The 14,270-nt window shown below is 41.7% G+C and overlaps 1 protein-coding gene across 2 annotated transcripts in view; it reads left to right on the top strand.

Moving 5' to 3' along the window:
• The window catches only part of GRM3 (glutamate metabotropic receptor 3), a 235,451-nt gene extending 221,482 nt beyond the window's left edge, over window positions 1-13,969 (top strand). The window contains exon 6 of one of the 2 annotated variants that reach the window (XM_030857001.2): window positions 13,414-13,969. In XM_030857001.2, coding sequence (XP_030712861.1) covers window positions 13,414-13,487 — 74 coding nt within the window. In that variant the 3' untranslated portion in view covers window positions 13,488-13,969. Of the gene's footprint in view, window positions 1-2,248; window positions 2,453-13,413 lie in introns of those variants that run through there. The other variant, XM_060304730.1, reaches the window with a different exon arrangement.
• Window positions 13,970-14,270: the final 301 nt, after the last annotated feature.

Here is a 14,270-nt window from a genome sequence, read left to right as displayed (position 1 = left end):
ATACAGTGATAAGCAGAAGAGGTCAAGGTTCGGTTTTGGCAGTACGCGGTCTAGCAGGGATGACAGACATTAAATCCATAACCACAAATGGGATTTTTGACCAAGTTGTAGAGCGAGAGAACCAAGTTTCTAGTCCTAACTTTGCAACTAGGTCAACAGGTAACCTTGAGCACATCACTTTACTGTTTCCTTCCTTAGTTGGCCTAGAGGGTTGGACTAGACTGGTGCTCTGTAAAGTATGTTCTGTGTCACACAGATGCTGAAGGTGCTTCATGAAAATTAGAAGAGGAAGATAATCAAATAAGGTGGAAAATGCTACATCCTAAATACCCACTTGGAAGTTCAAAGCACCTCCTTTGACATGAGCATGAAAAAGGTTTTTCAGAATCTCTACAGCAGGGAAACCTGTTTCACTTTGTTATTTACAGTTTCTTAAAAGTAATTGATCACAGTAAAATCAACTGCACAGCCCATGGAATACACTTTGGAAAACGCTAGAATAGATCTTCCTCCTATTTCAAAGACAAAGACACAATTTTTTTTTTTTAGCTGAGGAGGCAGTGCTCACTGAAAGATACCAGGGTAACTCCCAGCCAGAATTCTCTCACCTCCTGGCCTGCAAATATCTGCAACAGTAGCCTTGGAGAATCATTTAATTCTTCAGAGGCATCTAAAACACAAAGGTAGTGAAAGGGGACAACCTTTTAAGCCATTTTCAGCTAATCTATGGTATAAAGTAGGAGAAATGCACTGACAGAAGGATGAGGGGGAAGGAGGGGAGAGGAAGGGGAAGGGGGGTGGGGGGAAGGAGGGCTGGAAGTGACAGAGACAAATGACTACTTCACAATTTTGCCCCGAGCCGATTAGAAAGGAAACTTTGAAATAGCTCAGCGTCACAAAGTGAGCAATCGCATTAGTGCCCCAGTTTCTCCAACAAAGTGCACAATTTTATAGGGCTGCCCTTTTCCTGGCAAACAAAGGGAAGACTGACGGCTGACAGCACGTGTTCCGTGATGCGCTGTGTATACCACTCCTGCGTCTCAGCTGCTATAGAGATGGAGACCTTATTGCATTTTCAGCTAAATTTCCAGGTGTCACGAGGGCTGAGCCCCAGGACCTGGTAAAACTTGTGAAATAATTTTCCTTGCACCTTAAAGAAACCTGCTTATTTCTTGAGCAAACAAATCTCTTTTCCAACAGTTGAACTATGAAAGCTAGCCAGTCCAGACCAGAAAGAACTGGCATATAACTAATAATAATAACTAACAAAAACAACAATAATACAGCTAAGAGGAACTATCATTTATTGTTTCCTTTGTGCTGGGCACTGTGCTAAGTACTTCATACATGTGTGCACGTGGGATATAGCTTATTTAACGCTCACAACTCTTGGGGATCTACCCAAGGTCACACGTATTGAAAGTGGCAGAACCAGAACTTAAGAGCCAGTTTCTCTGATTTCAAAGCCAGGGCACCAAACCACCTTATCGTGCTACTCCATCCAGAAAACAAGCCGGGAAATTTCCCATGAACTACTTACTTGGTAGACTTTCCAGGGAGAACAAAAGGAAAATTACCCTAGGCTAGGCAGCATGATTTACCTCTGGGCAGGAAGAGTCTTGTTGATAGCTTAGAGCTCTTCTTGCCTGTTATTAAAACAATTTAGCAGAGTCCCTAAGTCTTCCACAGACACTTTCCAGATCTCATACATCCGAACCTCGGTAATTTAGATATGGTGGCGTTTTCTAATGTATGTACTAGGAATTAATAAATTCCTGAAGAGTTAACAAGGACACTTTACCCAATCGAGTCTCCCCTCAGAATTTCAGAAATGTTCATTTACACAAAAACAATGGACTGCAACTGCCATGGACCTGCTTAAGCGGTCACTCGGTATCTAATCTGCTAGTGGCCCAACTAATACTTCAAGGAAGGAGTCTATCCAGCCCAACATTTTAGGACTACTTTGTTACTCAGTGAAATTTAATTTTTTTCCTTAAAAAGGTCTAAATTTAGATCTCATTTTTCCCACAATTTTCCTCTAATTAATCCAAATCAAAGAAATGGCAGTAAAGTAACAAAGTGAAGTATTTGAGTGGTATCTCTCGGCATTTCAAAGTGCGTAAGTAACGAATCCATTGATCTTTTATTTGTATTTGTAATTCTTTATCTTTTACTCACGATAGTTTAATATTTGTGGGCTCATTTTATCCCATGTGTACAAGATATCACAAGTTCTATTTTATAGGTGAGAAGATAAGAGAAGTTACTTCTCAAGGACATACAATGATTCAAGAGTTGACACTGGATTTCCTGACTTGTGATTAGTATCCTTCCTATTTTAACAAACTGGAACCACTGTCATGAAGTTCATTAAAGTCATTAAATGCCTGAATGCTTTCTATACACCAGATATTTCTAAGCACAGTGGTGAATAGGACAGAATCCCTGGTCCCAGGAAGGTTAGTGCCCAGGGCAGTGTTTTTCATACTGTAGAATGTAATCCATTAATGGGTCATGAAATTTATTTAGCATGTTTGACCAGCATTTTTTAAAAACGGAAATAGAGGGACTTCCCTGGTGGTCCAGTGGTTAAGACTCTGCACTCCCAATGCAGGGGGCACGGGTTCGACCCCTGGTCAGGGAACTAAGATCCCGCATACCGCACGGCATGGCCAAATTAATTAATTAATTAAATAAAATAAAACTGACCTGGACATTTAATAATAATAAAAAATATAAAAATAAAAGAGAAGAGAATAAAGTATCTTAGAGTGCATCATATGTAACAGGGTAAATAGTATTTCACCAAGTTTGCTCAAGTTTATGTATGGGTACCAGGTTCAGGTAAAATATTTCTTTCTATGAACTGCAATCAAAGATATTTGAAAGCCACTTGCCTATGGGATCTAGTTCTATGTATAAACGTGTTACTGACCCACTATGATGAAAATTTAAGCAACTGGTTTAATATTTCAGTGCCTGTTTCCTCCATTATAGATTCAGCTCAATTAATATCCATCTCCCTCCTAAATACTGGGAAGTACGCTGTTTAAAGAATCAAGAAAAATCCTTAAACTGCTCTGCATTCATTAAGTACAGCGTATGCTTTTCCTAGGTTGTACATAATTTATGTTCTTCTGGTTAAGTATTTGCAGGCATTTTATTCCAATGGATTATTGTTCCCAGTATTGCTGCTGTTTTTCTGACCTAGTGCCTCCAGAGGTAAAAACAAAAACCCCATGTATGGACGAGAATAAGCTGGCATAGCAACGGAGTTACCCCCCGCACAGACACATTTAGTTATCTATTCCCTCATAACGAACTTCCCCCAAATTTAGTGGCTTAAAAGAAATCCCTTTTGTTATCTCTCCTGATTTAGTGGGTCAGGAATTCAGGCAAGGCTTGACTGAGCAGTCCACCTGCTCTGCAAGGCCCTGACTGGGGTCCTCCTGTGGTGTCAGCTGAGACTGAACTGATCTGGAGGGTCCGCAGTGATTCACTCTCGTACATGGTGCCTAGGTGGGATACCTCTCTCCACATGGGACCCAGACAGCATGATAGAGCCCACCCAGATTCAAGGGGAGGGAGGCAGACTCCACCGCTCAAAGAATTTGTGGCCATTTTTATTATGCTGCGCTCTCCAAATCCCAAATCCAACCGGTACTGCACTCTTAGCAGGGATTAAGTGACATGACACACTTAAGCTTATGCAATACCAAGAAGTCACCTTGACTGGAAGCTGCGGCCGTATTAATTCAGGGTTAATTCTCTGGCGAGAGAGTAGCAGAGATACCACATCACTTTGGAGTCTAAGTGAGCTCCCTGACAGCAGCTAAGGTGGCTGACAGCAGAAAGAAGTTCAGTTAGCGGGTTTTAAAATCTGAGCAGTTGCTCCCAAAAGATAGAAAAGCACGGCCAAACTCAGAAGCAGGCATGGAAGAAAGAACATCGTTAAGGACATCTTGGAAAACTCACCATTTGAGAAATGTTTACATATTGCTGTATGCAAAAGAGACCAATTTTAGTTGTATCTGATTAACTACATACAGTGGGAGTCAGAATAATAAAAATGAAACAGTAATTTTTCTCCACTAAGTGTACCCATAGGCCAGTTGTCCCCAATATTTGTGTATTAAAAAAAAAAACTCTTTGAAATGAAGATTCCCAGGCCCCACCCTTTGTATCATGGGGTCTTGGTAAAGGCCAGAAGTGTGGTCGGTAACAGATACTCCAGCTGGTTCAACAGAGATGGTCCAAGGAAAACGGTTTGAGAACCTTGGCCCAAACCATCCTGTCTGCTTCATCCACTGCTATCAGTGCAGAGCAGGGAGCTCCACTTAGATGCCCTCAGAGAGAAAGGAGGCCCTGGGTTCAGAGAAGGAAAGGCCCTTGAAGTCCCATCCTTTGCTTCATGATGCCAAGAGTCACATCCCGGCACAGTCATTTCCCCCATTGTTGTTCGAACCCTCCACAGAAGGCATTTCTCCCATAGACGCACCTGGCCACTCAAGAAACATTTACTGAAGGTGGGAATGCACCTTCCAATAGCAGTAGGACTCAGAGACCCTGAAATCCTAAGTTCATATTTATAATGCTGCTCCCACACCCACACACATAAGTAAACATCCTTTGTATTTGGAAGAGGAAAAAAAAAAAAAAGAGGTCATTCTTTGTTTGGTTCAGCTTTAGAAGCAAAGGAGCTTCCCACAGCTGATTCCCAAAGACAGGCAATCAAAAACGTATGCTGAGAATCTTAGCATCTGCAAAGGCAATGATTTTTTCTTTTTTTAATTAAAAGCCTTCCCTTCAGCACTACACCTGACAGCATCTTGTTCTACCAGCATGGGTGCAGAATGTAAGCGAATGGTGTCATTGTGAGGGAGACAAACTGGATGCACACGTGAGGTTTGGCAGCATAAGATCCTATAGGCCCTGCGCAGGTCAGAATACTGCTGACGCTAATATGGGTTTGCATCAGCGTAGGCTGCGGGGAGAAGAAAGAAATGGAGTGTGTCCAACAGTCTTCAGAGCTATTATGTCCCCAGACGTGGTCCTACAGGGATGTGTATTTCCCTTGCTCACGGTGATCATTCAGATGTATGTATGTCATTATCATTAAATCAGCCAAGGGGCTTCTGCTAATTAATGATGCCCAGAGTTGGGTCCCGGAGGAGCCATGGGCACATGGAGATTGATTTTCTCTGCCACCACCTTATTCAGAAAGTCACTTGTCTAGGTGGTAATGTGCGAACTGCTCAATTAATAGAATTATTCTTTATCACTAAGCATTGGCACATTATAAAAAGAAAGCAGCAGTCTAAAAAGATGGAGGGAACCGTCTTCTAGTTTCACAGTATAATTTGCCACAGAGCTTCAGCAACAGAAAGCAAGTACCTGAGGACAAGCCTTTGCATTTATCAATGGCCAAGCTTTGAAGATACCCCAGTTGGCCAGGGCAAGCCATTGTTCAACTCTGAACAGGACTTTATTTTAAAAAAAAAGCACATAATGCCAAGTTTCTTCTCTACTGTGCTAGTCCAGAAAAACAGCATAATATACCTGCACTTTACAGTTCAGGGAGTCCCATGATGACTGGCCAGCAAATTAGGAAGTTATTTGGCAACCCAGACTGAAATGAACGTCTTCTTCGCCACAGGCGTAAGTATATTATAAACATAAATCCTCTCTGACCAACGTAGGAAGAGCCTAGAGTTGTCAGTAAGTTGAGCCATTTGCTTCCAGGCAGAATACACCTAGTACATCCAAATCAGATATACGTCAATCCATTTTCCCTTAAGAGAGCAAAGTCCACAGCACTCCTGAGAACCTCATTCTTTCTATTCCCCTTCATTCCCTCATTGAGGATGGGGGGATAGTCTCCAGCTATGATAGGTAACCCTATTATACGTTAGGAAATTGATGTTTAATACCTCTCCTTCTTTTATTTGACATTTCCATTTACTTCTCTCACAACCACTCTAAAGCAACCCTTAAATCATTTTCTCTTTACCTCTACTATTTTGCTAGGTTTTCCCCAGGCAGCTACAGCCCACCTTCTTTATTACACAGCCTGGAGCTGGAAGGGATGCTAAGGATCATTTATTCTAACAAACACATTTATAGATGAGAAAACCAGGGTCCCATCTATTAGGTACTTTAAGGAATTTGATAACTGAAGTCATAGATAAAACTCTCAAAAGCTGCTCTATGGCTCCTGTGGCCTCTGGATTTTCTGCCCCAGCTCAGTTACAAAATTCATCTCAGAGACTATCCTTTTTTTTTTTTTTTTTCTTTTGCGGTACGCGGGCCTCTCACTGTTGTGGCCTCTCCCGTTGCGGAGCACAGGCTCCGGACGCGCAGGCTCAGCGGCCATGGCTCACGGGCCCAGCGGCTCCGCGGCATGTGGGATCTTCCCGGACCGGGGCATGAACCCGCGTCCCCTGCATCGGCAGGCGGACTCTCAACCACTGCGCCACCAGGGAAGCCCTCAGAGACTATTCTGACAGTAAGAATCTTAGCATCTGCACATGCAATGATTTTTTTCAAGTTAAAAGCTTTCTCTTAAGCACCACACATGACAGCATCTTGTTCTACCAGCATGAGTACAGACTTGTGTTCCTCTCAAAAGCCCATAACAGGGAGTTCAACAGCATAAATCATGTCTCTTTGAGCCCCCGGTGATCCCCACGCCCAGGCTGCACACAGACAAGGTGTGGCATTGATATTCCAAAGAGGCTACACACTAAGTTTCTTAGAAAATGTGATTTGATGAAGACAAATGAATGTAGTTAATGTTTATGTCAGATATAATTTCTCTCATTTCCATAGTTTTTTAAAAGCATCACTTTCTTGAATTACATTACATTGTACAGTTTCTCTTCTGTATTGTACATTAGAACAGAATGTAAACACACTAGCTCAAAGAGAGTCCCTAAACCAGCGGGTCAGGTATTGTATGAGAGATACCTATAGTCATCTGCATTTCCACATAACCTCGAATTTATTAACGCCTTTGGGAACAGGGTACCGTGCTGAGAACTATGTATATATGTCAATAAAAAAGAAAATATGTATTTAATCAAATACTGCCCATACATGGATCTCAGATGATCAAAACCTTAAAAGAAAGCAAAGGGTCTAACCTCAATTTATTATATGCTATTTCTATGACTTCATTTTTAGTGAAATTCTCTGGAGGATATCTATAAACGGAAATATCTCTGCGCCTATAGCAGGAAAATGCCTACTCGTATGGAAAAAAAAATTTAACATTTCTGCCTTACCTGGAATAATTTCAGAGCATTTGGGAGAGAAACCACTAACCAAGTAAATGTGACCAATTTGATGGATAATTCACTCCTTCACTGAAGAAATTTTTGTGCCCAGGCTCAGCTCTAGGCACTGGAGATGTGGTAATGAACAAAACAGACCAACTCTACACTCACGGTGCTTGCATTCTAATCAGGCAAGAGGGGGCACAGAGAGACGAACCGACAATGCTTAATAACTCAGGTGCTGACAAGTGATGTGAAGAAAATAATATGGGACATAGGCAAATAAGGTGGCCTGAGGATACAGAGAGTTTCTGTTTTTATAGAGTGGAAGGAAGTGATAAGGTGACACTGAGCAGAGACATGATGGAAACGAAAGAAGGGAGCCAGGCCGATATCTGGGGGAAAGACATTCCACGCAGAGGGAACAGCAAATGCGAAGGTCCAAAGTTAGAAGAACATCTAAGAGGCCAATGAGGCTCTAGGGAAATGAATAAAGGTGAAAGTGACAGGAGATTAGGACAAAGATGGAGCAGATCTTGTAGGATCCTGCAAGTCACTGTAAGGGCTTTTACTTTTCTGTTGCAAGAGCTGAGAAAACACTTGAAGGGTTTCATCGGAGCTGTGGCAGGACCTGACTTTAAAAGCATGGTTTTGGCTGTGTGGGCAGAATACAAGACAGCGAGTAGGCAGAGACCTCATTTAGGAGGCTACTGCCTAACCCAGGTGATGGTGGCTTCCATCAGGTTGGTAGCAGTGGAAGCTAATACAGCGTGCAGTTGCTGTGGATAACTGGAAGGTGAGGCTGACAGGATCAGCTCCACTAGAAAGAAGGAGTAATTAATGCCTGACATTATTTGATTAGAGTTTAACCCTTTCGGCTTCCGATTTGGATCCCCTAGATGTCGTAGCACGTATAGCTCCTATTAGTTGTTTGAGCCTTGGGGTGAATGAGTTTCTGCTCCTCTCCTGAAAACACATTTGGATAGAAAAGAGGGGAAACAGGAGATGTGAAGCAACTAAGAGGATGTGGGAAGAATGAAAAATAGGTAGAAGAGTACAAAAAAATGTTGAGTCTTCTTATTCAGAAATTATTGTGCATCCAACTTTGGTACTTCTTGGGGGAGGGAAGAGAGAATAAAAGAACACGATTGGAAAGGACCGCATGATGTGGCAACGGTGGACTGAGGTATTAAGTTGAAGATCAAGTGGCATTTCTGTTCATGAGGTAATTAAGTTGCATCACGGTCTATAAAAAGGTACATGCCGTATTTTCTCTTCCCATGAATCCTGTCTCCTAAGAAATGAATCACTGAATGAAGAAGTCTTTGCTTTCATAAGTTCTAACTTCACACTTGGAAACTAAATCTTATGTTTACAGATTTCTATCCAACATCATAATGAATACGATTTCCTCTTAAGACTACTAGTAACAGTTTAAGACAATTACTTTGGTCATAAAGGGGGAAACATCCCCTGAGAATCTAGCCCACTTTTATTACTACTGGATTCTCAGTCTCCCACTGAGAAATCTCTGACATAGCAAGGCTACCAAACAAGTGGCTAGCAGTGTCGCATCTGCCCAGACAACATTATCAACACATATGCTTCTTTTGAAATGGGACCAAGGGGCCCTAGCACAGGTAAATTAAGGTGATGAGTAAAAAACCAGGTTCAATGACAAAGCAGGAGGACAAGGCAACAAATAACGGACGGAAATTGTATTCCATGACCACAGAATTAAAATATCTAAACAAGCAGACATGCTGGGAGAAATTATTTGGGGTCACCAGGAGCGAGGAAATGGAACAGATGGAAACAGACTGGAATGTCTTTTCTGTTTAAATGTTTGTTTTATTTTTTTCCAAGTCTGATCTATTACACAGAGTAACACGCTGATTCTCAGGAACCAAGTCTCCGTCACTAAATTGACTAACAGACTTGGCATCCCTAAGAATCTATTAAATAAATATGTTGAGCACTGATCGAGGGCCCAGTTAGAAAAAATCGGGTCATTTTCTCCAAAGTCTGGCCAGTCTCTGCTTCACTGGTACAAAAGTGGATTTCACGGCGCTAGACAAAGCTGCCACTTGGCTGCATTGATCTCTAAAGCTTCACCAAGTTTGTGAAGCAAAACGTGCCTTTTGATGGGTGTGAATGGTCCTTCTGTGGTCAGCTGTGGAACTGATTAGGTCTTTTACAGCTATCTTCACTTTTCACTTTAAGTAGCAAGAAGTACCACGTACGCCTAGAGCAACAGCGGCTACTCACCCCCACTCCCAGAAGAGCCAAAAATAAGCCTGCACACCTCTTATTTCTGACAGAAAGGATGATTATAGAAATCTGCCTAACCTCACTTAAGAAAATAGGTTAAACTTACGCCATTAAAAATCTCGCGAGAATTTCATTAAAATCATAGAAAAGCTCATCACGAAGACACACACGAAAATGACGGCACTTTCCTCTTCCACGTATTTTACTACCTTGGGGAATAACAGATGGGCTAATCCAGGAGCATCTGTAAAATATTTATGAAAGGCAAAGTAATTGAGATGGTAAACTCATAAAACAGTAATTTCCTCTGCTATATTCAGCAGTATGTACTAAAACGAGAATTTTTTTTACATAATAAAAAATGCACTGGCAAAAGCTACAGATGAAACAGAAAAAGAGAAGCAGAAAAATAGAGGTTACAATCCCCTTCAATACACTAAAAAGTGTTTAGGGGGAAAAAATAACTGCAGAGTCTTGCGGGGCTTTTTGCCGTTGTTATTCTTTGCAAGAAGACCTTGAATTTGCATTGTCTTCCCCTCAAGAGTTTAGACATTCTAACATAGGGTGTTCCCTTTAATGTCCCTACAAAGCAGGTAGGTTATTCCAGGTTATTCTGTAACCTTCCATAATGATGTCCACAGGGCGTTTAGGAGAAGATTATGTGACACTAATAAGCTTGTGGCTATCTGGGCAGCCCGTGTACCTTACCTACATGGTCAAAATATACCCAATTTTTAAGAACTTAGAATGCAGTCAGCAAGCAAATCACAAGTGCACACTTAAGAAGAGAATTACACTAAATTCCAGAATAGTGTGGGGAACATCGCAGAAGGTTTCTGACACCATCTTTAAAAGTGCAGGTAGAGAGGGGATTAGACTAGTTCAAGGTCGACAGCAAGGAGCATTAACACACTAATCCCTGGTTCTCCTAGACGTACCCCCATGACACATCTTTCCTCTTCAACCTCTGAAAATGAAAAAACTGCACAGAAATAATAAAATTTGATCTTGGAAAAGATGAAGAGCTTAGTCCAAATGTCAAAGGCAGCATGCCTGCTATGGGATGCTCACAGCCCCAGCCAGTTCTTTGCAGACGTGGGTGATGGTCGAAGCCACCATGTGGCTTGAGAAGCAGAAAGGCCAACCTGCTCCAAAATGAGGCTGCCGAAAGGCCTCACATTTGCTGGTCATTTCTTCAGGATAACAGATTATTTCTTTCTTTAAACTTTCTCGGTTCCCCCATTCTTTGAAAGGCAACCATTCATACAATCATTCAGAAAATATTTATACAGTGTCTATTCCATGACCAGCAATAGGGATAAAATAATGAAAAAGACAAGCAGAGCCCCAGCATACTTTCTAGTCAAGAGTATAAGATGTTAAGACACTAAGGAAAAAAAAAAAGGCAAGGAAAAAAACTCAGCTTTAAAATGGGATAACGTGACAAGAGAGAAACTGGCTGGTTACCTCAGACTAGGTGGCCTGATGACAGCCTTTTTCAGAGGGTGACATTTCACACGTGGATGACAGGAAGGAGCCAGATATGTGATTAAGAGAGGGAAGAACATTCCTGGCAGAGGCAACAGCTATTACAAAAGGCCAGAAACTGAGAAATAGGTATTCTGTGTTTGAGAACAAAAGCAAAAAAAGCGTAGGGGCGGGAGCACAGAATTAGGTGAATTCAGAAGGATAGGCATGGTCTGAATCGTGCTGGGATTTATAAACCACAGTAAGGAGAGCACAAAGAGAAGCCACAGGAGGTGTGTAGGTAGGTGACTTCCATTTAAAACTACTCTGGCTACTGTATAGAGGAAGCATTGCCGGGAAGCAAGGGTGGACACGGAGACCCCAGTAGTGCAGCTATTCCAGTGGCCAAGAGAGAGGGAATGCTGGCCTGGACCGGGGCGCTGGATGCAGAGACAGAAGTAGTTGGAGATGGAGCCTGAGTTGATTGGACTTGAGCATGGGTTTGACACGCAAGGAGAGACAAGAAAGGAAAGAGGCTTAAATGTTAGACTTTCGGTTTGGATAACCAGGCAGATGGTGAGACCATTCACTGAGGAAAGGAAAACTAAATGGGGACAGGTCAGGGAATCAAAAGTCATGTGTTGGCCACTTGATTTAGAAATGCCTATTAAACAGCCACATGGAGATGCCAAGTAGACAGGTGGTTACAAGGAAGCTGCAGAGAACGCACATATTGAATGGCCAGAAGCACTCTCGTTTGGACTCCGTTTCACCTTGTTCTTTCTCTCGCCTTACCTAGCTTTGATGAAGCGAGAATTAAAGTATACTAAGAAGCTTTGCGAAGAATAAATTAATGCCCTCGCATTTGGAATTATTATCACTATCACCTTCCATCCAGCATTTATCTGCCACACGCTATGTTTTCATTGTAGAAGTTTCAGGAAATGTGGATTATGCCATCCCTGTCCCCCAAGATATTGCAGCTTTTAGAGGGCTCATACTGTAAAAGAAACTGAACCTCATTCTAAAAATGATAAAAGGAAAAAAATCTCCAAAAGCGTTACCATGTCACATGACTCCACTGTAACCTTAGGCAGCCACGCAGACTTGCCTTCTCACAAACCTAGACAAGTAATCAGCGCAAAACTGAAAGGCTGGAGTTTCCCTAGTTGGAGCGGTGTCTGCTGAAAGACTTCAGTGTCCCAAAGATGGTGAATGTTCCCCCACTTACTGCCACGTAGTATCAAATTTCATACTTAGTTTTTCCTTCGTGTTTAAAGAAATTCCTATGAAAAATGCAATTTCATTGAGCAAGGATATTTCCACTAGGATAGTGAACATGAACACTTTAGCATGACATGAAATTAGTTTATCTGATTATTAACCAAGAGCTATGCCCTTAAAGAATGGGACAGCTGACTGGGCAGCTTGACCTGAGCTGTGGTCAGGTAGCCAAGAGGGTCAGCTCCTCCCAGGCAGAGTGTGTCCAGATGGACAGGTCAAGCGATGGGACGTCATCAGCTCCAAAAGGTAATGTGAGGCCATCGCTAACTGATTCTCTTGGCCATACAGTTTCATCCTATGCAGGATGGGGCTCCTTGCTTTTGTTCTCATTCAGTAAAAGGAAAGAGCTTTGAGGGCAAAACAGGTATCACTTAACTGTCCCTAGATTTCTCACAAAAACAAAACTTTTGTTTAAAACAAGTTCGGAGCTAGGAATTTTATCTAGGAACACGACAAGCCCTAAAAAGAATGAATATACATATCCGTATTATACTCACACCCTGACACTGTCGTCACTATTGTCATTAACAAGAGCATCATAACTTTGGAATGTCTTCCTGTCTGCAAACTATTATGAAATTGAAGTTCTTAGCACCACAGCCCTCACTAGAATTTTCACTGAGGTTATCCACTGAACAATGAAAGTATAGCAAAGCATTCTCTCAGGCAGTAGAGTTCACGGATGACTTATGGCACTATGTAGAGACATGCCTGCCCAGAGAGAACAAAATTAATTAAGGTATCGAAAATAGTAATTAATTTAACAGTCTAAGGAAACTGCAGTGAGCTTTCAATTTTGCACTGTATTTTAACCAGTTTAAAGATCACCAAAGCTAATTTTAAACCCACAAGTGGCTTCTTTCAACAGTGATTATGCTTATCAACTCTCTCCAAGAGGTATGACAGTAATGGAGGTAAGTTCCAGGATACAAACTAATTTTGAGCAGAGCGCGTTTAGAAAGTTGACCTACTACAGCACTAAATCACCTAGCATTTTCCAAGGCCAAGTTAAAGTGAGTTTTTTACTTTTAACTAGTGTCTAGGATTATCCATGCCAGTAGCTCTGTGGCCCCCTTGATTAATCCAGAATTTTCTGTCCTGCTCTGTTTTCCAGCCTCTGCAAGCACGTATGTGCCGACGGTGTGCAACGGGCGGGAAGTCCTAGACTCCACCACGTCATCTCTGTGATTGTGAATTGCAGTTCAGTTCTCGTGATTTTAGGCTGTTAGATGAAAGTGCTCACATGCAGCTCCGGAATGCGGAAACAGAGCAAAAGAACACCCCTAGTACCTTTTTTTAGAAACAGTACAATAAATTATTTTTAAGGACTGTACAGTATATAGTGACGTGCTAGAACTTTTTAGACTGATTTTAGTGTCCCTATTATTAACAAGTCCCCAGAACATGGAAATAACCATTGTTTACAGAGCTGAGCATTGGTGACAGGGTCTAACAGGGTCAGTCTATTAGAAAATACAGTGGCGATATTAGGTAACTTTTTTTCCTATGAAGTTTTTTGTAGGTCCTTGTTGTAACTAACTTAGGATGAGTTTCTATGTTGTATATTAAAGTTACATGATGTGTAACAGGTTGTTTTTCTCAGCACAAAGTAAAAAGCATCTGTATTAATGCAAAGATATTGAGAATAAAACCTTCAAGGTTTTCCAGCATGGTGGATAATGGCTTGTACTTTTTTTTAATCATCCCAGGTAATTTGAGTATGTTGACTTTAGACCATTTCTACTTTTTTAATGTCGGAAGAAATGATCTAACCGTGCTTCTCTTCACATCTAGATACACTGAACACAAGTTGTTACCCTACGAGGGAGCTGTGAGCAGATGTAGCCTTCTTTGCAGATCGCATGATCAGAATTTGACTGATGACAGCATAAATATCAGGGGATTACAGTGGCCAGATGATAATACCCTTGTTGGTTTCTTTAAGCCACATCTGTACGGCAGCCCAGATTT

This window comes from Globicephala melas, chromosome 9 (genome assembly GCF_963455315.2).
Source record: "Globicephala melas chromosome 9, mGloMel1.2, whole genome shotgun sequence".
Classification (NCBI taxonomy): domain Eukaryota; kingdom Metazoa; phylum Chordata; class Mammalia; order Artiodactyla; family Delphinidae; genus Globicephala; species Globicephala melas.
Note: the sequence above shows the minus strand (reverse complement) of the source record. Positions and strands in the feature narration are given on the sequence as shown.